The sequence below is a fragment of the Macaca thibetana genome, chromosome 7, assembly GCF_024542745.1.
Source record: "Macaca thibetana thibetana isolate TM-01 chromosome 7, ASM2454274v1, whole genome shotgun sequence".
Taxonomy (NCBI): Eukaryota; Metazoa; Chordata; class Mammalia; order Primates; family Cercopithecidae; genus Macaca; species Macaca thibetana.
In genome coordinates, this window is record NC_065584.1 from 57,198,362 (window position 1) to 57,221,852 (window position 23,491).

The 23,491-nt window shown below is 38.1% G+C and overlaps 1 protein-coding gene across 3 annotated transcripts in view; it reads left to right on the forward strand.

The window, feature by feature from the left end:
• Positions 1-14,470, forward strand: part of MAP4K5 (mitogen-activated protein kinase kinase kinase kinase 5) — a 113,430-nt gene extending 98,960 nt beyond the window's left edge. For all 3 annotated transcript variants that reach the window (XM_050796874.1, XM_050796875.1, XM_050796876.1), the window contains 6 exons: positions 41-218; positions 3,720-3,788; positions 4,232-4,324; positions 7,019-7,089; positions 9,818-9,873; positions 12,883-14,470. In XM_050796874.1, the coding sequence (XP_050652831.1) occupies positions 41-218; positions 3,720-3,788; positions 4,232-4,324; positions 7,019-7,089; positions 9,818-9,873; positions 12,883-12,970 (555 nt within the window). In that variant the 3' untranslated portion in view covers positions 12,971-14,470. The remainder of the gene's footprint in view (positions 1-40; positions 219-3,719; positions 3,789-4,231; positions 4,325-7,018; positions 7,090-9,817; positions 9,874-12,882) is intronic.
• The last annotated feature ends 9,021 nt before the right edge of the window (positions 14,471-23,491 follow it).

Consider the following 23,491-nt stretch of genomic DNA (forward strand, 5'->3'; position numbering starts at 1 on the left):
TTGTTTCTGAATTATGGCTCTCTTGTTTATTTTTTTGCAGCACTTTGATTTTCCTTTGCCAAGTCCTTTGAATGTTTTTGAAATGCTGGTGATACCAGAACAGGAATACCCTATGGTCTGTGTAGCGATTAGCAAAGGCACTGAATCGAATCAGGTAGTTCAGTTTGAGACAATCAATTTGAACTCTGCATCCTCATGGTTTACAGAAATTGGTGCAGGTAAGTATTTTTTACCTTATGTTAGAATATTGATACTTTTGTGTAATAAAAGAAGCAAAACACCAGTGTGGGCTCTTTTAAATATTCAAAACAGTTTCCCAAGTAAGCCCATAGAATCGTGTACATATATTTATGATCTCTATTTGCCAGAGGTAGTTTGATACAAATTATTTAGACAAAGGAAATTTTTAATGATTTCTGACAGTGGAAAGTCTTAGTTGTTACCAGTGAATCTTTGGACTTGCTAAGTAAATACATTTTCTAAGCAGTTCTTAAAATTTTATCAACTTCTCAAGCAAAGAGCTTCACTTATCCTGTTTTATCCTGTCTTCCCCCCTCACTTCTTAGAATCAGTGAGTGTGGCTTTCAGACTTGAATAGAAGCTTCTTAGGTGTTGCTTCTGAGCCTTTCCATTTAAATCAGACATATCTCAGTGAAAGATCTGAAAAAAAATGGGAAGTTTATTCCTAGACTTTAAAATTAGAACAAATCATTCAATAAATCATTTTTTAAATCTGCATAATATGTGAAGTGGGTGGGGAGGGGTCTCCATTTTGCTGGTTTCCTGTTTGTTGTGCTGGTGTATTTGGTCATTTATAATCCAGGTTTATTAGGCTAGTTTTACATGTGCCAAGCAAGCTTTAGTTATGGCTGTTTCATTACTCACCACTGTTGTATTCTTTACCGCCTTTTGAAGAAGTCTCTTACATGTATTATAAGTTTGATGCTTAATGCTTCTTATTAAATAACCTTTGGCTTTTGATAATTTATAAGCTAAGTTACAAGACCTCATTATAATATAGAACCTACACTAAATTCACTTTCAAAATAAGAATCAGTGAGAACCAGCCGGGCGCGGTGGCTCAAGCCTGTAATCCCAGCACTTTGGGAGGCCGAGACGGGTGGATCACGAGGTCAGGAGATCGAGACCATCCTGGCTAACACGGTGAAACCCCGTCTCTACTAAAAAAAAAATACAAAAAACTAGCCGGGCGAGGTGGCGGGTGCCTGTAGTCCCAGCTACTCGGGAGGCTGAGGCAGGAGAATGGCGTGAACCCGGGAGACGGAGCATGCAGTGAGCTGAGATCCGGCCACTGCACTCCAGTCTGGGCGACAGAGCGATACTCCGTCTCAAAAAAAAAAAAAAAAAAAGAATCAGTGAGAACCAGTGATATCCTGGCAAATATCTAACAACAGGCTCTTGAGGTACAACCATTTATTAGAGTTGCCTATTTTTGTGGTACAAATACTCCACCCATGGCCAATTTAAAACAGCCAACCTGATGTCATTTGGCTCACCAAATTCCTGAAAATTTAACTCAGTACAAGCCAGCTCCAGCATGCACTGGTCTATAAACATATTCTTTATGGACCAGGTAACATTCTGCACCCTTCTACCTCTACCTGCACTCTGCCTTTTAAGTATGTTGATCAATGCTTTAGGTTGAGTTGGATGTATGCCCTGCTGTTATAGCTAACAGAAAGGTACAAATGTATTGCTTTATTATCATGAGCTATAAACTGCCCAAATAGAAATATTTCCCCAGGCTGGGCACAGTGGCTCACACCTATAATGCCAGCACTTTGGGAGGCCAAAGTGGGTGGATCACCTGAGGTCAGGAGTTCGAGACCAGCCTGACCAACATGGTAAAACTCCATCTCTACTAAAAATACAAAGTTAGCCGGGCGTGGTGGTGCGTATCTGTAATCCCAGCTACTTGGGAGGCTGAGGCAGGAGAATCGCATGAACCTGGAAGGCAGAGGTTGCAGTGAGCCGAGATCGCACCATTGCACTCCAGCCTGGGCAACAAGAGCGAAACTCCATCTCAAAAAAAAGAAAAAGAAATATTTCCCTGTTCTTATTGCTCAAAGGAAAGGTTATGGGTCAATTTATTTAAAGACAAGTTTTGGCTGACAGCCCAACTTCTTTTTTTTGCTCATTAGCATGGTATAGAGCAGGTCATTTAATACAACTATGTAATGTATATTTGCGACCACTTTCTTCTGGATGATATATTAGAAGGTTACATTGTTCAAGGCAAGAGTTCAGTGAGTCCTCTTTTTGAGTTTTGGGGTATGTTTGAGTTTGGGGGGGAGGTTTTGAGAGTTTTGTTGTTTGCTTTGTTTTTTAATGCCTGAGGCGTACTATTCTACCTACTTTTAACATTGTCTTGGCTAAAATTAAAGCAGACCCCCAACTACTGTCTACCTGGGATCAAGGCTCTTTAAAGACCCAAATTACTTCCTGAGGGAGGGACAGGACTCTGCCTGAGGGTAATCATTGAGGTCACCTTCAGGCAGAGGTGAGGCAACCTTTCTAGTCCAGCACTTTGTCCTCCTTAGGTTTCCCCATTTTTCTAAGTGATTTGTTAATCCAACTCCCAGCTGTGTTCATTGTTGAACAAAGAGGCTATGCCTTGAACTGGCAAGTTTTAACATTAAAATAAACTCCTATTCAAGACTCTTTCAGGCTCAGTCTGATTTATCATTGCTGTATCCTCATCTCTAAGGATGGTGCTTAGCTTATGGTCAGCACTCAGTAAATATTTGTTGAATGAATGCCTGAACATAGAGTAGCTAAGAAAAACTATTTTTGAAGTGTTACATGAGGGACAGTTTATCGATTCTGTAGATCTGAATTCTTCACCATGTATAAGCTTTAGAAGGGCCACAAACACCTCAAAATATTATATGAAATTCTGTGTTTATGTTTGAATGTGCAGTTTCCAAGGGAGACAATGCATAGGCTTCCCAAAGAGGTATAGTTAAGAAGGACTGCTCTAAATAATCTAAAATCTTTTCTTAGATTCATGTAGACCATTCAAACAATCTGAGTGCTTAAAATGCATTGTTTTATCAGAAATTTTTTTTAATGTTATTACATCTGTCAGCAGATGTTAGAAGCAGCCCATTAAATATCAGCAAAATAATGAGAGTTGTATCCTGCAAAGATGTTCTTGACAATATTGTTCATCATGTTACTCAGTGTCCTCTATGTAAAAGACCTCCCAGCCACCTATAAACACATACCTATACCGGGAAAATTTCTCTGTTATTATAGATTCATTAATCCTGTGCCCTTTTGAATCACTGGCTTATTTTTAATTTAGGTTTGCTGTGATTCACCCAGCTGATCTTGTTTGTATCTCCCATTGGCTATATAAAGTGCAGAGCAAAACCTAGCCATTATATAGCATGCATCTTACTTTTCCTCCTCATATTTTACCTTTGCTTCGTTTTATTTTTGTAACTCACCTTTCTAGACCTAGCTGAGGTATTAATTAAAGGTAATACTGATGTTTTTTTCAGCTGAGTTAGCCATGCTTAGGACATATTTGTCTTAAATTGATTTACGTGCATTTTTTGAAAGATAACATCACAAAATATAAATTGTGTTAAATTTCAAAGATCAATTTGAAGTCACAGCAAAAGTCAGAATTTGTTTTTTCTAGTCTCTAGGTTTTAAAAGTATAATTGTAACCTTGTCTTTTACTCCCTAAGGCAGCCAGCAGTTAGATTCCATTCATGTAACACAGTTGGAAAGAGATACCGTTTTAGTGTGTTTAGACAGTAAGTACTATTTTTAATTTTATTTTGAGTATAGTACTTGATAAAGCAATTTTTTTATTCTGTTAAACCATAATTCAAGATTTTCACTTTGTTTTACTAAAAGTGTTACTTATGTGTAATTTGTAAAGGAAAAAAATCACCTCTTATGGCTAAATATTTGAGCACCAAGGTAGCCATTTTTAAAGAAGTGTACATTTTTAAAAATGAGAGTGTTAATATTCAATATATACTGTAAAAAAAAGAAAATAATAGCAGAATTGCCATTTACCAATGAAGGCACTCTTACAGTATTTTTTGCCATTTGGCATACTTGACTCAAGATAAATAGTTGAACGTTATTTAAGAATATTATTTGATATCCATGTAAAATCCACATATATCAAGGTGCATTTATTTTAGCAGATTTGCATGTCCAGTCTTGACTTGTTTATTTTTTTTTTAAGAATTTGTAAAAATTGTAAATCTACAAGGAAAATTAAAATCAAGTAAGAAACTGGCCTCTGAGTTGAGTTTTGATTTTCGCATTGAATCTGTAGGTAAGTCTCCTTTTTTTCATAAAGCAGTTTGCGATACTTATAATTATTAAAATTCATTCTGTACTTAGTGTTGTCTAGACCAGCACTGTCTCAGAAATTTCTGTAAAGATAAAAATGTTCTACGCCTGTAATCCCAGCACTTTGGGAGGCCAAGGTGGTCGGATCACAAGGTCAGGAGCTCAAGACCAGCCTGGCCAACATGGAGAAACCCCGTCTCTACTAAAAATACTAAAATTAGCTGGGTGTGGTGGTGGGCGCCTGTAATCCCAACTACTTGGGAGGCCAAGGCAGGAGAATCACTTGAACCCAGGAGGCGGACATTGCAGTGAGCCGAGATCATGCCATTGCTCTCCAGTCTGGGCGACAAGAGCAAGACTCCATCTAAAAAAAAGATAGAAATGTTCTGTATCTGTGCTCTTAAATACAGTAGTGATTAAACACATATGGCTGTTAAGCACCTGAAACATGATTAGTGCTACATTTTCATTTTTTAGATTTTGATTCAAATTTTAATGTAAATAACAACATATGGCTGGTTGCTCTCATATTGCACAGTGCAGGTTCAGACCATCATAAATCTTTTATTGTTTCCTGAATATTTAAAACTTGTAATCACTTTTAAAATTTCTGTTCATTATTCCCTTTGCTGCATTAAGTGAATTATACTTCCCCCGATTCTTTCCCAATCAGGAAGGTATTTGTGTGATGTGATAACAGTGCCATAATTCTTTGCCATGTAAGATTCTGGGTGGTGGGTGTTGATATTACTGCTTTTGGATCTATTTTTATGTAAATAGCTAGTTCTCACAGGACTTGTAAACTTTTATGCCATTTAATTTGCTTCCTTGTCAATGAATGTTTTACTCTCTAATACTCATTGGTTTTATGATGAAAGTTATTACTGTTTATTATTGTTTGCATGCTCATTGATCATATGTCAGTATTTTCCCCAGGAGTGACAGAACTTGTGAAAAAAATCATGAGTGGAAACATTTTTAAACATTTTATGACATGAGTCTGCCATATATCAAAGGCACTAAAATGAAGTTGGCAATTTTTATTTGGGCCATAAACAATAACATGTACTTTATAATTACGTACTTTTAAAAACACGATTTTCATTACTTAGAAAGTTTTTTATTTTTAAAAAGCATTTTAATATGTATTTCTCAATTGGAGTTTTACCTTATCGCAAAGTCAGTTTGTGCCTCTGTGGAGGTTTTACATGAAAAATAGTTTACTTATGATTGGGAAATTTAATTCATTAAAGCAAAAAACCTAAACTTTCTGTAAATGTCCAGACAAAAGGAATTTTGGAAACTAGTTTGTTCTTTTACTCCTTGTATTACATTTTTGTAGTATAAATTTTTTTGAGAGAGATTTTTGAGAGACATTCTGACATAGGAATCCTTAATTCCTCTTCACTTTGAAACACACTGATACCTCAACTTTTTCAGATGTGCCAAATTATCTTCGTAATTTTAATTGTTACACAAAAGTTTGTTCCTCCTAGGCTACCATCTTTTCTTGCCAGTAAACCTTGGAATAATTACAAGCATCTTCCTGGGAAAAAAAAAATGCCTTTACAACACCTCTTAAAAATAAAATCAGTAACTGGGTTTTTTATTTGTCGCAGTTAGTGAAACACATGTGATTTGTCATTGTCAAATACTTTCATTTTTATTGAGATTAATTATATTCCCAGAACATTCATACATTAACTTTTTACAAAAAGTCAATAGTCTAAAAAATAATTAATTTTCAATTACTTTCTTCAATCACCTTTAATCGTGCTTTTCTAAATCTGTAATACTTATAATGGTTAAATACTAAGAATATTATGTAAGAATTGACTCACAGATCCTAAATATTCAATGTGTGGTAAAATGTTGGATTGTGGGGCAGGTTTATTTTTTATTTATTTATTTTGTTTGAGACGGAGTCTCGCTCTTTCACCCAGGCTGGAGTGAAGTGGCATGATCTAGGTTTACTGCAGCCTCCACCTCTGGTGTTCAAGCAGTTCTCCTGTTTCAGCCTCCTGAGTAGCTGGGACTACAGACGCAGGCCACCATGCCCGGCTAATTTTTGTATTTTTAGTAGAGACAGGGTTTCACCATATTGGTCAGGCTGGTCACAATATCCTGACCTCAGGTGATCCACCCACCTCAGCCTCCCAAAGTGCTGAGATTACAGGGATCAGCCACCGTGCCCGACCAGGTTTATTTTTTAAAATTTATTTTGTTACAGGGAAAATGTGAACATAAATTAAAAATGCTTGTTTAAAGCTACTTCTGAATATGTAATAGTATTTAAACAATAATGTTTTAATGCAAAAACCCAGTTATATATGTTTTTATGATTTCATTCATTTAAGACAAAAGATGCATGAAAGATGTATAAAAGATGTATGAAAGAAACGAATATGCCAACATCTACCTTATCTGAAGTTAGTTCATGTTTACATGAATGGCTTTTGTATGTATCTTCGAAGACTTGCATAACCCTACCTCAGTAAATTACTTGAGCTTAGGCATGTCTTAGCCACAAAAATGTTGAGAAATAATGGTCCAGACAGTGGAATTTTGCACTAGACACTCAAATAGGCTTATATTATCATTTATTAAAAACAGAGAAAATTTATAGTGAAATGCTCTGTGCTTTATATTAGTTTCATTTCTCCCTTATCATTTTTAGTATGCCTTCAAGACAGTGTGTTGGCTTTCTGGAAACATGGGATGCAGGGTAAAAGCTTCAAGTCAGATGAGGTAAGCCTTCTCAGATTACCTCCACTGACTCCCACTAACAATTTTAAATGTTGAAGCACTCATTTTATGCATTTCCTCTCTCAACCTACATTACTGTGTTTAGTGCTTTTAATGCTATGAACTGGTAGAACAAAAGAGCCAGTATTTTCCCTTCAAATGTGTTCATTTTTGTATCATAATTCAGAATTCTCAGTGGCCACCAGGAATTGCAAAATATAAGTTCGCACAATTTCATTTATCTAATTTGTAATTTGTAAATGTGATTGCTAAGTTTGTAAAACTTTTGTAAATTTAATATGTGTTTTCCATAATGTATAAATATGTAGCTTCTTTTTAAATATATTTTAAAATCTACTTACTGAAGCATAGGACTAAGGGAAATCTAAGAAAATTGACTCATTGAGTAACTATTGAGTACCAGCTATGTTCAAGACACTTATTGTAAATATCAAATAAAACCAACTGTGTTCCAGGTACTTTACAAATATTTGCTTATTTCAGGCTCAAAATAACCCAGTAGAGGTAGATACTATTCATATTGCCATTTTTACAGGTACAGAGTGGTTAAGTAACTTGCCCAGAGTTACATAACTAGTGAAGTGGAAGAGTCTGGATTTGACGGGTCTCTTTTAATCACTTCTACCTGAGATAATTAGGATACATTTCATGCAGGAGATGGGATTTGGGCCTCCAACTTGAGGGATGAGTCCTACTAGCTAAGATAATACTAACAGAGACATTTCTCATTTATGTGAGTACTTGTGTGTTCTTCTAACCATGGCCTAACAAATTTGTGAACTTACTTAAAGCTCAAAAACTTCTTCTGTTTGCTTTTACCTTTAGTTTTATCCACACTCTTACTTATATATAAATGAATATTCCTACCTCTTATATGAATGCAAAATTAGAATGCTTCCAGGAAGAAATGATATAAATCAGCTGTCTTTGAATATATAGGTTTATCTTGTTACTGATACATGTCACTAAATGTCACCAAGTCTCTGCACTTGATGAAACCTACAGTCCTACTTACTATCATACAGTTAATTATTCTTAAATGCTATTTTCATTTTGTCACTCCTGTGGTTAGAAATCTACAGAAGGTCCTTGTTTCTTACTATATCAAATATTGATTCCATTTCCTAAATATCTATTTTTAACTTATCTTTTTTTTTTTTTTTTTTGGAGATGGAGTCTAACTCTGTCGCCCAGGCTGGAGTGTAGTGGCACGATCTTAGCTCACTGCAACCTCCGCCTCCTGGGTTCAAGCAATTCTCCTGCCTCAGCCTCTTGAGTAACTGGGATTACAGGCATGCACCACCACACCTAGCTAATTTTTGTATTTTTAGTAGAGACGGGGTTTCACCATGTTGGCCAGGCTGGTCACAAACTCCTGACCTCAGGTGATCCACCTGACTTGGCCTCCCAACGTGCCGGGATTACAGGCACAAGCCCCACACCTGGCCTATTTTTAACTCATCTTGTTTACCCTTTTTTCAGCTTATGTTCTCATCCTTCAACTTGGGTCTAGCTGAAGTCTTGACCTCTTTCATAAAGTCATACTCAGTTGTTCCAGTCCACAATGATTAGAACATCTCTGAACTTAATACTCTGAAAAATCAGCTCCAACTGTTATAACACCTAATTTACTTTCTGATTCAAGCTTATTAATTCTATTTTCCCAGGTAGACTGCAGATTCCTTGATATCAGACTTTTTTTTTTTTTTTTTTTTACTTATTTTATATCTACACTGTCTTAGTGTGGGTTCCTCTAAAAGTAGACCCTAAGACAAGGACTCAAATGCAGATAGTTTATTTGGGAATAGATTCCAGAAAACAAGTGATGGAATGAGGAATGGAGAATAAAAAGGGGCAAAAAGCCAGTAAAGAACACATTAATAAGCTAGTTCCCACAAAGAGCAACTGGGGCTTAATCCAGTAGGGACCACTGAAGAATGGGGCAAAATACACCTCAGAATTGACTCATTTGTAGGTGAGGAGGCTGGAGCATTTACGCAGCAACTGCTACTCCATGTTGGTTAAGGCCTGCCCCCTGGTATGCAAACTGCGGGCACTTTGGGATAGCACCTGCACATGGCTGAGCACGCTCTGCAGCTTTGCAGAAAACAGACTATAGAGGGTCTTGCTCTGTTGCCCAAGCTGGAATGCCATGATGCAATCATAGTTCACTGTATCCTTGAACTCCTGAGCTCAAGCGATCCTTCTACTTCAGCCTCCTGAGCAGCTAGGACTACAGGCATGCACCACTATGCCCAGCTAAAATTTTTAAATATTTTTGTAGAGACAGGGTCTCACTGTGTTGCCCAGACTGTTCTCAAATCCTGACCTCAAGCCTTGGCCCCCAAAGGAGCTCTGCAGTCCAACAATACCTGTATTCAAGTCTTGAGTCTACCCATTATATGACCTTGAACAACTTATTTAACCTCTTGGAGTCTTAGTTTCTTCTTCAATGATATGAGAATTATAATGCATATCACAGAGTTCTTCTAAGTAGAGTGCCTGACCCATACTAGATGTTACATAAATGTGGGTTCATTTCTGATAATATGCAGTCAAAAAAACTTACTGAAATTTCTTTTATTTGAGGATTTAAGTCTACCAAAAAGTATTTATTGTGTTAATAATTGCTCTGTCTAAATTAATTTTAAATTATTATTAAGGCAATTTGAAGAGTAAGATGTTACTTATAGGTATTTTTCTTTCCTAGGTTACCCAGGAGATTTCAGATGAAACAAGAGTTTTCCGCTTATTAGGATCAGACAGGTAATAGTTTGGTTGTATTAATTTAATTACCAAAGAGGTTCAAAGATCATACTCTTAATTATACTGTCAGTCTGTAATTGTTTCAAACAAAACTCTTAGAAGCTCATTGACTTAGATAAATTTCTCTGTGTCTTTACTGAGAGAATTAGTAATATTTTAATAAGTTGACCAGCAGTCTTTTGTCAGCATGAGGATTGTCATTCTAGAGACAGTTATATTCAGCTGAGACAAAATGTGTTGGTATAAATGTTGATGTCCCTAGTACCATGAGAGCTATTCTGGGCCCGTATGTTTTCATTTCTTCCTGGTGTGCTACCTTCCGTCAACTATTAGGAATATGTACCTCCTGATGATACTTGCTTTTATATTGGAAAATGCCTGATTCAGTTTCTAAAGTTAATCTAAGTTAAAAAGAATTATGTGGTCTCTTTATACCCCAAATAAAAGACAAGTTGCAAAACTGTCATCTTACGAAAAAAAGGTAGGAGCTGTAGCTTTTGATATCCAAAATCTACTGCCTACTTCTTTTTTTTCTTTTTTTTTTAAGACGGTTTCACTCCGTCGCCCAGCTGCCTACTTCTATAACTAATAAAATACCCATTCCTTCCTCTTTTCCCACCAAAAGTTGTTACTAAAGCAAAATTGGCTATAGTGGTATGCATTAGTCCTGAGACAAGGATTGGAAACCTCTGGTCTTCAGGTTCACATTGCTTCAGTTTTAGATACTTGAGGAAGGAGAGGGAAATGGAGTCATAACTCCAAAAAAATTGTGAAGAGAGTTTTATAGGAGAACAGAAATTTTTCAAAAAATGATGACTACCCTCAGTGAATAGAAAAGGTAAGCCCACAAAGCATGGCAACTTAGTGAGTAGTCCAGCCAACAAAAAGAGAATTTGAGAATCATCTGGTAAATGACTCTAGAACTAGAATGAGAGGCTCTTTGCTTTTCCAGGAAGGGCTGAGAAAAGAATTGTGGGCTGAGCGCAGTGGCTCACGCCTGTAATTCCACCACTTTGGGAGGCCAAAGCAGGTGGATCACCTGTCTCTACTAAAAATACAAAAAGTAGCCAGGTGTGGTGGCGTGTACCTGTAATCCCAGCTACTCGGAAGGTTGAAGCAGAATTGCTTGAACCCAGGAGGCGGAAGTTGCAGTGAGCCAAGATCACACCACTGCACTTCAGCCTGGGCGGCAGAGCAAGACTGTCTCAAAAAAAAAAAAAAAAATTGTGGATCATCCATTGATCCTGGTGTAGATAATCCTTTAATGAGACCAAGCATGAGAGAATTCAGCTTGGTAGAGGGTTGGCATCAGAGGCTGTTTCTCTCGGTTCCTTGTTTCCTTCTACCTTCTCCACCCAGAGCTTTCTCTATCACTTTTCCCTTCCCCGTTCATATTCTCTGTCCACTCTATCACTATTTGCTCCAAAAAACTTTCCTTCAGACTGTTGCCTTGCTCTGCTTGTCTTCTTACATGGGCATCTCCTTGATTTTAAGATATATATCTAAACAGAGTTTTTGTTTTGTTTTATCTTTAAAAGTGGTTAAAAATTTATTTTGTTGCTGGGCACAGTGGCTCATGCCTGTAATCCCAGCACTTTGGGAGGCTGAGGCAGGTAGATCACCTGAGGTCAGGAGTTCGAGACCAGCCTGACCAACATGGAGAAACCCATCACTGCTAAAAATACAAAAAAATTAGCCGGGGTTGGTGGTGCATGCCTGTAATTCCAGCTACTCAGGAGGCTGAGGCAGGAGGATCACTTGAACCCAGGATGTAGAGGTTGCAGTGAGCTGAGATCACGCCGTTGCACTCCAGCCTGGGCAACAAGAGTGAAACTCCATCTAAAAATAAAAATAATAAAAATAAAAATTATTTTGTTGCTTAAGTATAGATATTTGTGTCTAGGAAAAAAAACTAAGCATGTCAAAATTTTAATAGCGGTTAACTCTGGGCAGTTGGATTATAGGTAATTATATTTTCCCTTTCTACTTTTCTGTAATGCCTAATATAAAGTATCTATGACTTTTTAAAAATGTTTTCATTATTAAAGTAATAACATGCTAATTATAGAAAATTCATACACTAGAAAAATAAGTGTTATGTGCAAATTTTTTCTCCCATTCCTCCTCTAGAAACTTTTTTCTCTGTGTGGGTATATTATTTTTTATTTTGTTCTCAAACTCTCTTCCCCACAATTAAAATGTTTGGAATAGCACTTGATTTTTTTTTTTCCTATCAGTCCTTTGATTGGACTCTTTCTCCACTTTTGTTCCGCAACTAGGGAGAGGGGCCCCATTTCATACTTTTTTTAAAAAGCTATTTCAAATACCTTGAAGAACAGTTTGGACGAGTGTCTCTTAAGAGTCCTATTTTATTCTCTTGGCTCTTCTTCCATCCTCTTCCTGTTAGTGTAAATTCCTAAATTATTATATTATACCTTTTGTTGGCATAAATGAGTAAGCAGATTTTGTTTGTTGTTTTTTGTTTGAGAAGGGGTCTCACTCTCTCCACCCAGGCTGAGGCGCAGTGGCACAATCACAGTTTACTGCATCCTCAAACTCCTCAGCTCCAGGGATCCTCCTGCCTCAGTGTCCTGAGTAGCTGGGACTACAGGCGCAGGCTTCCACACTCAGCTAATTATTTTATTTTTTTGTGGAGATGGGGTCTTGCCATCTTGCTCAGGCTGGTCTCAAACTCCTGGGCTCAAGCGATCCCCCTGCCTCAGCCTCCCAAAGTCCTGGGATTACAAGTGTGAGCCACCACACCCAGCCCAGATATTTTAGTTGGAATAAGATAATGAGACTACCCCAAAATGTCTTCAAAATTTTATATTAATCAATTCTTATTGTGTTTTAAAGCTGTAAAATGTAAAGCCGAATTTGATTGTGCATCTGTGATCCTTATGTAATCTTACTGAAATGTGAACAATGATATTCTTTCCTAGTTTGATGTTAGTATTTGATGTATGAAATCTGTAGTTAAACAAGCCCTTTGTTTTGGTTTAATTACAGGGTTGTCGTTTTGGAAAGTAGGCCAACAGAAAATCCTACTGCACACAGCAATCTCTACATCTTGGCTGGACATGAAAATAGTTACTAAGCAACAGAAACTGATCTCAAATGACAGGAAAATGAATATACTCCACTGAAAGGAAAAATAAGGAAACTCAATACAAACTGCACTATGATTTGCTTTAACTGTTATGGGTTATATTGCAAATGATCTGTACTTTAGGGTAGAATTCAGTATTTTCTGCAGCTGGAAACAGCTAGTCTATCTCTTGCCACTGTGTGGTGGTTATATCAAGTTTGCTTAATAAAAGCTAAGAGACAAATAGTCCTCTAGTTCCAGGAAACACAGTCTTTTTTTAAAAAAAAAATAATAATAATGTTTGTAACAAGGGTGTCATGGCATTTTTAGATAACTCATGATTATCTTAAGAGAGATAAATTTAGTGATCATTTTATACCATGTCTTATTCCTTCTTAATGAACATAATTTGATAAATTCTCAAGCAAGGTTTTCACTTTTATATTGGCCATTCTGTATGTTTTTGTAAAATAGAATATTTAATCCTTATTTATTAATCTCTTGCTGGAGTGGTGTAATGTATCTAACTTTTGGCAAAGGAGGGTTGCAGAGCAGCTTAAATTTTTTTATAATGTATAAGAATTTTGTTTATCTTTTAAGAGTAGTAAAGTACTTTGAGTGTTTGGGGTTCAACACACACATGCAATTTTGCTTAACATAAGTATTTTATAATACAGTTTCATACAGAATTACCTTAAAAGGGAGTTTTATGTTTTCAACTACAGATAGTTGTAAGGGATCATACAGAAGATATTGATGATAGTTGAAATATTCTTAGAAGGGGTGTGTATGTCTAGGCGTGTCTACCATGTGTATGTATTCTTGACAAGCAGTATAAAATACCTGTGATTTTTCTTTACATTAGGGATAATGCATAAGGAATTAATCTTCATATATATTATCATCCCTAATGTAGAGGGGGGAAGTATTTAACTGCCCATGATATGTATTTTACTTATACTATGCCAGAGAGGAAACTGTAAAGTAATTACACATGTAATCTTGGGTTTTTCACATACGTAGGTATTCATTTTGAGTAGGTTTAAGAAGAAAAAAGATCTTTAAATGAATTGAATTTCTGATGGGATAGTATCATTAAGTATTTAAAAGCCAGTATTCTAAAAATAATAAAGGGTAGGGTCATTTTTGAGTTTGTTTTTCTTTGCTATTGTTAATATTCAAAATTAAAGTGTTACATTGGTACCTGTTGTCTTAATGCATTTATTGAGAACAGCATTGAGATGATGAACAAGGGGTTAGCAGTAGCAAACTATAGAGTTATTTTGACTAATTACCTAAGAGGAAAACAGTATAAGTATCTCATTCAGTATTTAGCAATTCTGTAAAATAAGTATTATCTCCATTTTTCAGATGAGGAAATAAGAGTTTAGCAGGGTTAAGAGATCTACCCAATTTACACAGCAAGTTAGCAGTTGAGCCTGACCATGAGTCTTCTGACTCTGTTCTTTTCACTATGCAATATGCAAACAATAAAATGTTATACAAATGAAATATAAAGGTATTTATTCTTTAAAAATGCACATATGATTTCACTAAGTGTGTGGCTGTTTATTTTGGATATGTTAAGAATACTGGATACGGTAGATGACAGAGGGACCATCCTCAAAACAGAGGACATTTACATGATGGATAAGAAGGCCAGCATCCTCCTTTTCTTACTGAATCCTGGCAGCCAGATCTTTACCATTCCATGACGGAATACTGAAGAGTCTTCTCTGTGAAATCTGACCAATGCAAGTGAAAAGGCCTAATTAAGATCTTGATGTCAGCCATGTCCCAGCTAAACTGCCCAGCTACATAACACTGCAGTGAAAATCATAGTTGGCATGCCCACTAGCCCACACATTGTGTCTAGACCTTGCAGTTAGTCTTTGAGTCCTGTGCTCTTAAAAATGAGCAAACAACCAAGGATTACAAATAAATGAAAGAGAAAAAACAGTCTAGGGAAGACACTTAGAGGAAACAGACTATGAAGGGTAAGGAGAACATCAAAAGAAAAAGTATTTTCAGAAGGATGTTGCAACCATGAGTCAAAGGCAGGGGACTTTTAAAAAGTTGGGTTTCAAAAAAACAAAAAGAACTCTTAGAAAATCCTATGATAGCATAGCTGAATAATTCAATTAGAAGACTTAGAATATAAAGTTAAAATTTCTCAAAAAAAAATTTGGAAATGTCAAAGAAAAAAGTTAAGAAAATTGACAGCCCAGGAGGCCTAATATGTAATCTTCCAGAGTTCCAAAAAGAAATCATTGGAGTGTTTCGATAATTTTTTCAGTATTAAAGAATATCAGATTCTAGATTGAAAGAACACAGTGGATGAAAAAGACCTTTACCAAAGCACATCATTATGAACTTTCAAGGACACTGGAGTCAAAAAGAAGATCTGCATTTCCAGAGGAAAAGGTCAGGTCAGATACCAAGGAATAAGACTCAGGAGACCTTTATTTTTATTTTTTGAGGCAGGGTCTTGCTCTGTCACCGAAGCTGGAGTGCAGTGGCACAGTCTCGACTCACTGCAACCTCCACCTCCCAGGCTCAAGCCATCCTCCTGCCTCAACCTCCCGAGTAGCTGGGACTACATGCGCCCACCACCATGCCCAGCTAAATTTTTTTGTATTTGTTATGGAGACAGAGTTTCACCATGTTGCCCAGGCTGGTCTCAAACTCCTGAGCTGAAGCAGTCCGCCCACCTCAGTCTCCCAAAGTGCTGGGATTGCACGTGTGAGCCACTGCATCCAGCCCCGAATAGCTTTAAATTTCAACAGAAGCAATGCCTTCAAACTTCTGAAAGAAATGTCCAACCTAACATTCTGTATCTGACTAAATGTAACATAAAGGTCAAATGAAGAGTATAAAAAAAGTTCCTCCTATATATCTTTTCTCAGGAAGCTACGAAAGGATGTGCTTCATAAAAAGGCATAAACCAAACAAAATGACACAGGACGCAGGAAATGGGATTTAGAACAGGAGAGAAATGAAAGAAATCCCCAGATGATGAGGATGGAATATCCGAGGATGGAATATCCAAAGATGACCACTACACCAGGCTCAGAGAGTACATTGAAGCACATCAGAAGATCCTGGTGACACGTTTTTAGAAAGATTAATAAAACATCCGATGTATCTTAGTTCTTTTTTTTTTTTTTTTTTTTTTTTTTTTTGAGACGGAGTCTCGCTCTGTCGCCCAGGCTGGACTGCAGTGGCCGGATCTCAGCTTACTGCAAGCTCCGCCTCCCGGGTTTACGCCATTCTCCTGCCTCAGCCTCCCGAGTAGCTGGGACTACAGGCGCCCGCAACCTCGCCCGGCTAGTTTTTTTTTTTTTTTTTTTTTTTTGTATTTTTTAGTAGAGACGGGGTTTCACCGTGTTAGCCAGGATGGTCTCGATCTGCTGACCTCGTGATCCGCCCGTCTCGGCCTCCCAAAGTGCTGGGATTACAGGCTTGAGCCACCGCGCCCGGCCATATCTTAGATCTTAAGAGTGAGGCAACCAGCAAAGTAAGAGGTTCCTCCTGAAACAAAGCCTGAGTCAAGAACATGGGTTAGTTTATTTTAGAGATCCCAGAAACTAGGAGTGAGGGACTTGTGGTACTGCGAAGGAGAAAGGGGAAAAGTCAATATAAAACATGGTGTATTTTTGAGGTCATTTCTGTGTAAACAGTGGGAACTTGATTCCACCAGGTCCTCAAGCTATGTGATAGCTCCCCGAATTGCCTCCTGAAAGACAAGTGGCTGGAGCATTTATCTATACACTGTCATTTTTCACTCATCAAGTTGCTGCCAGGGGCATTATCTCCTTGCACATGGGGCAGTTTGCACATGGGCATAGTAGGCTCCGTGTCAAAGAAGACCGTGAGACAGAAAGCTGAAAGAGAAGAAAGGGGTCTTCAGTTCCCACGGAACTGTCCACTGATACTGGCTGGAATCAGAAGGTGGGTGGAGGAGATGATTTTCAAGGCTCCAGGGTTCAATCAGAGATGACAGTGATTCTGAAGAAAAACTAACCAAACCAAACAAAAAACTGGCAGTTAACTCCAGGAAAGCAAAATGGGCAGAAAAGAAAAATTATGACCAGTGGTTGAATGGCATAATGATGTTAACAAAATATTCATCTAATCAAAATGACAACAACTGTATTGCGAGAGGACATGGTATTGTGAAGGTAAGAAAAGTTATCAAATTCTCATTTTCCACAGTAGGAAATCAGTGGATAATACGTAAAAATTGAAAATCAAAGGATTACATCAATCTAAAAATCTACACAGCAAAGGAAACAGTCAACAGAGTGGGAGAAAATATTTGCAAATCATACATCTCAAAAGGGGTTAACATCCAAAATACATAGTGAAGTATACTCATGGCAAGGAAACATCCCAATTTTAAAATGGCAAGGCCAGGTTGGGTGGCCCACACATGTAATCACAACACTTTGGGAGGCCAAGGCAGAAGGATCTGTTGAGACCAGCCTGGGCAACATAGCGAGACCCCATCTCTACAAAAAATTTTTTAATGAGTTGGGTGTGGTGGTGCATGCAGTCCTAGCTACCCAGGGGTCTGAGGCAGGAGAATCACTTGAGCCCAGGAGTTTGAGGTTCAGTGAGCTGTGATTGTGACACTGCAACTGAAGCCTGGGCAACAGAGCATGAAGACCCCGTCTCCAAAAGAAAAAGCAAAGGACCTGAATAGACATTTCTCAAAAGAAGACATACAGATGGCCAACAGGGCCAGGTGCTGTGGCTCATGCCTGTAATCCCAACACTTTGGGAGGCCAAGGCGAGTGGATCACAAGGTCAAGAGATTGAGACCATCCTGGCCAACATGGTGAAACCCCGTATCTACTAAAACTACAAAAAAATTAGCTGGGCATGCTGGGCACACGCCTGTAGTCCCAGCTACTCAGGAGGCTGAGGCAGGAGGATCACCTGAACCTGGGAGGCAGAGGTTACAGTAAGCCAAGATTGTGCCACTGCACTCCAGCCTGGCAACAGAGCAAGACTCCGTCTTAAAAAAAAAAAAAAAAAAAAAAAAAAAATTGCCAACAGATACATGAAAAAATACTCAATGTCACTAATCAGGGAAATGCAAATTAAAACTACAATGAGATATCACCTCACACTGTTATTATCAAAAAGATGAAAGAGGCTGTCTGTGGTGGCACATGCCTGTAATCCCAGCACTTTGTGGGGCTGAGGTGGGAGGATTGCTTGAGGCTAGGAATTCGAGACCAGCCTGAGCAAACAGCAAGACCCTGTCTCTATTTTAAAAAAAATAAAAATTAGCTGGGTGTGGTGGGCATGCCTGCACTCCCAGCTACTTGGGGGGCTGAAGTGGGAGGATCCTTTGAGCCTGGGAGTTTGAGGCTGCAGTGAGCTATGACTGCACCACTGCACTCCTGCCTAGATACCAGACGAAGACTGTCTAAAAAAATAAGTGCTGAGAGATCAGGAAACCCTTGCACACTGTTGGCAGGAATATAAATTAGTGCAGCAATTAAGGAAAACAGTATGGAGGTTCCTCAAAAACATTAAAAATAGAATTATTGTATCATCTAGCAATCCCACTACTGGATATGTGTCCAAAGGAAATGAAATGAGTATGTTGAAGAATTACCTGTGATCCCAAGTTCATCACAGCATTATTCACAGTAACCAAATGTGGAATCAACCTAAGTGTCCATCAGTGGATGAATGTATACAAAAAAATGTGGTATATATACACAGTGGAATACCATTCAGCCTGTGATTTGTGACTACATGGATAAACCTAGAGGACATTATGTTAAGTGAAATAAGGCACTGACCAACAAATACCACGTGGTTTCACTTACATGTGGGATCCGAAAAAGCAGAACTCGTGGAAGTGGAGAATAGAAGTGTGTTACCAGGGCCCGGAGCTGTGCTGGGGGATCTTAGTTTGGGGATGGGGAGATGTTGGTTAAAGGATACAAATTTTCACTCAGGAGGGTTTTTTGTTGTTTGTTTGTTTTTCTTTTCTTTTATGAGACGGAGTCTCACTCTGTTGCCCAGGCTGGAGTGCAGTGGCTTGATCTCAGCTCACTGCAAGCTCCACCTCCTGGTTCACGCCATTCTCCTGCCTCAGCCTCCCCAGTAGCTGGGACTACAGCCACCCGCCACCACACCCGGCTAATTTTTTTGTATTTTTAGTAGAGACGGGGTTTCAGCACGTTAGCCAGGATGGTCTCAATCTACTGACCTCGTGATCCGCCCGTCTTGGCCTCCCAAAGTGCTGGAATTACAGGCTTGAGCCACCGCGCCCGGCCAGGAGGGTTTTTTTTTTTTTTTTTTTTTTTTTTGAGACGGAGTCTCGCTCTGTCGCCCAGGCTGGAGTGCAGTGGCCGGATCTCAGCTCACTGCAAGCTCCGCCTCCCAGGTTTACGCCATGCTCCTGCCTCAGCCTCCCGAGTAGCTGGGACTACAGGCGCCCGCCACCTCGCCCGGCTAGTTTTTTGTATTTTTTTAGTAGAGACGGGGTTTCACGGTGTTCGCCAGGATGGTCTCGATCTCCTGACCTCGTGATCCGCCCGTCTCGGCCTCCCAAAGTGCTGGGATTACAGGCTTGAGCCACCGCGCCCGGCCCAGGAGGGTTTTTTTAATCAAGAAGATTATTTAGTGGCAGGGGGATAATATAATCTGCAAAAATAATGAAAAGTTGTTTTTGAGGAGAGAGATGGAAGGGCATGCTTTGTAGTAACAAACTTTTACGGGTCTATTTGATTCTCTATGTGCATGCATACATTTGGTTTTTTTCATGTTAAAGAAAAATGTAACTTTAAATAAAAGCATGAACCCCTGCATGACCAAAACAGTGTGACAAAGCCAGCTTCTTACACTGTACTTTACACACAGTAGGCATTCAATAAATATCAATTGAGTGTAGCTAATGTATGCATCATGTGGAAGGAGGCAAAAGTAGCTGGGGACAAAAAGCTAGGTGAAGTAAATCCCATAAGGTCTTGTGAGAAAAAGTATTTTCATCAAACTTCTTTTCTTTGGCTAAGCCTCCTCTCCAGCCTTCTCTCCCACTATTCTGCCAAGCACTCTAGGATACTGGCACATAGAGGCCATGATCACTCCAGCTTCATTGCTGGGCTCATAATGGCTCTTCCATTCTGCAGTTCTGATTTATTTTATCAAAACTTAAATCCTTTACCTTAATGATACTCAGTTCAAGCCATAACTTTTCTATGACAGCTCTGACCACTTAATCCAAACCGTTTTCTCTTTCTCAGAATTTCTACAGCACATATGGATTGTACATTTCAGTGTAACATTCAATTGTTAATTACTAGCCAAACCACTCAGCACTTAGCACTTACCTTAGACAACTTATTCAGACCTGTCTAGGCCTCCATCTTTTTTTCTGTTGTTGGAAATAATGGCCACTTCATTGGTTGTTAGGAGGATTAAAGGACATAATGTAGATTAGTTTCCTGCTCATAGCAGTAACTCAAGGAAAAAAAAAAAGTTGGCTTATTTATTTTTCACCAAGAAGTTCACTAAGGGCATAGGGTATATTTTCATTCTTTAATTGTTCCTTTCAGTATGTCACATATTGGTGGACTTAGCATGGAGCTTTTAAATTTTTTTTCTAATTCCTTATATGCCTTTTTGTTGTGGAAATAACCAATATCTGTGTCAAATGTTCAAGAAACACTCCTATACCACCACTAGCAGAAGGGATCATTCTAGGTTTTACTGAGAATTTCAGACTGTTCCAAATGGATCTCATTTAGGAGAAAAGCAAGAAATATTTGTTAAGGATTTATTATGTTGACATTGAGAACAAGTCAAATATTCTCATTCTGACCACTGATTAGTCATCATGCTAAAAGTCCTAGTCAGTTCAATAAACAAACAAAGAAACAAAAACTTAAGAAAAAGATAAAAGATCAAAGGTTTGGAAAGGAATAAAAATGCCATTATTTGCAAATAAACTGTTAGCAATTAAGTAAATTTGGAAAAGCAGCTGGATGCACCATCAAAATTTAAAACCATATATACCAGTAATAAACAAAATGCAACTTTAAAAGAATACCATTTACAGTATAGAAACCTATCAAATAACAATAAAATGAAAGATGCAAGATCTCTACACTGAAAACTGCAAAACATACTGAAAGAAAGTAGACCAAAATAAATGGCAGATTATGCCATATTAATGAATTAGAAGCTTTGGTATTGTAACGATGTCTGTGCAGTCCCAACAGATATTTTGTGGAAGTTGACAAGTTGATTCTAAAATTATATAAAATGTAAAGGACCAGGAGTAGTCAAGACAATCTTGAAGAAGAAAAACAAACTTAGAAGTCTTAGGCTACCAGATTTCAGGAGTTATTATAAAGCTACTATAACAGTTAAGAGAGTATGACATTGGCACAAGACAAATGCAATACAGTCAAGAGTCCAGAAACAGACCCACATTTCATTACTTCATGGATGACTAAGGTACACTGCAGTGGAGTGAAAGAAAAGATAGCCTTTTCAGTAAATTATACTGAAAATTTATTGAAAACAATAATGGAAAAATCAAATGAATTTTGACTGCTCCCTCACACAAAAGTAAATACCAGATGGATCGGAAATAATCTCAAATATAAAACTAAAGCACTTCTTTTTTATTATACTTTAAGTTCTAGGGTACTTGTGCAGAACAAGTGCAGGATTGTTACATAGGTATACATGTGCCATGGTGGTTTGCTGCACCCATCAAACCATCATCTACATTAGGTATTTTCCTAATGCTATCCCTCCCCTACCCCACCTTCCCCCTGACAGGCCCTCGTGTGTGATGTTCCCCTCCCTGTGTCCATGTGTTCTCATTGTTCAACTCCCTCTTATGAGTGAGAACATGTGGTGTTTGGTTTTCTGTTTTTGTGTTAGTTTGCTGAGAATGATGGTCTCCAGCTTCATCCATGTCCTGCAAAGGACATGAACTTATCCTTTTTTATGGCTGCATAGTATTCCACGGTGTATATCTGCCACATTTTCTTTATCCGGTCTATCATTGATGGGCATTTGGGTTGGTTCCAAGTCACTGCTATTGTGAATAGTGTCACATTCATAAGTCTTTATAGTAGAATGATTTATAATCCTTTGGGTATATATTCAGTAATGGGATTGCTGGGTCAAATGGTATTTCTGGTTCTAGATCCTTGAGGAATTGCCACACTGACTTCCACAATGATTGAACTAATTTACACTCCCACCAACAGTGTAAAAGTGTTCCTATTTTTCCATATCCTCTCCAGCATCTGTTGTTTCCTGACTTTTTAATAATCGCCATTCTAACTGGTGTGAGATGGGGAAAGAATTCCCTATTTAATAAATGGTATTGGGAAAACTGGCTAGCCATATGCAGAAAGCTGAAAGTGGATCCCTTCCTTACACCTTATACAAAAATTAACTGAAGATGGATTAAAGACTTAAACGTAAGACCTAAAACCATAAAAACCCTAGAAGAAAACCTAGGCAATACCATTCAGGACATAGGCATAGGCAAGGACTTCATGACTGGAACACCAAGGGCAATGGCAACAAAAGCCAAAACTGACAAATGGGATCTAATTAAAGAGCTTCTGCACATCAAAAGAAACTATCATCAGAGTGAACAGGTAACCTACAGAATGGGAGAAAATTTTTGCAGTCTATCCATTTGACAAAGCGCTAATATCTAGAATCTGCAAAGAACTTAAATTTACAAGAAAAAAACAACCCCATCAAAAAGTGGGCAAAGGATAGGAAGAGACAGTTCTCAAAAGAAGACATTTATGCAGCCAACAGACATAAAAAAAAAAGCTCATCACTGGTCATTAGAGAAATGCAAATGAAAACCACATTGAGATACCAACTATAGCATTTTTAAAAGAAAGTATCTTCATGAACTTGATATCTGCAAAGATTTTTTTGAACAAAACATTAAGTTTTGACTATAAAAATGTTGGTATGGCAGCTCACACCTGTAATCCCAACACTTGTAGGAGGCTGAGGTGGGCGGATCACTTGAGGTCAGGAGTTCGAGACCAGCCTGGCCAACATGGTGAAACCCCATCTCTACTAAAACTACAAAAATTAGGCAGGCGTGGCAGTGGGCACCCGTAATCCCAGCTACGCAGAAGGCTGAGGCAGGAGAATTGCTTGAACCTGGGAGGCGGAGGTTGCAGTGAGCCAAGATCACGCCACTGCATTCCAGCCTGGGCAACAAGAGTGAGACTGTATCTTGAAAAAAAAAAAGTTGGTAGAACAGACATCATTAAAATTAAGATTCTCTACTCAAGATGAGTAGAGAAAATCTTCATTTTATAAAAATGAAGACAAGCCACAGAATGGAAAAAGAAACTTGTATTATATATAGCCACAAAAGATCTCCCAGAAGACATAAAGAACTACAATCAATAAGAAAAAGGCAGACAACCCAGTAGAAAAAGGAGCAAAAGATTTCGAGCAGGCATTCCACAAAAGACAGCATCCAAGTATCAATAAATATGTGAAAAT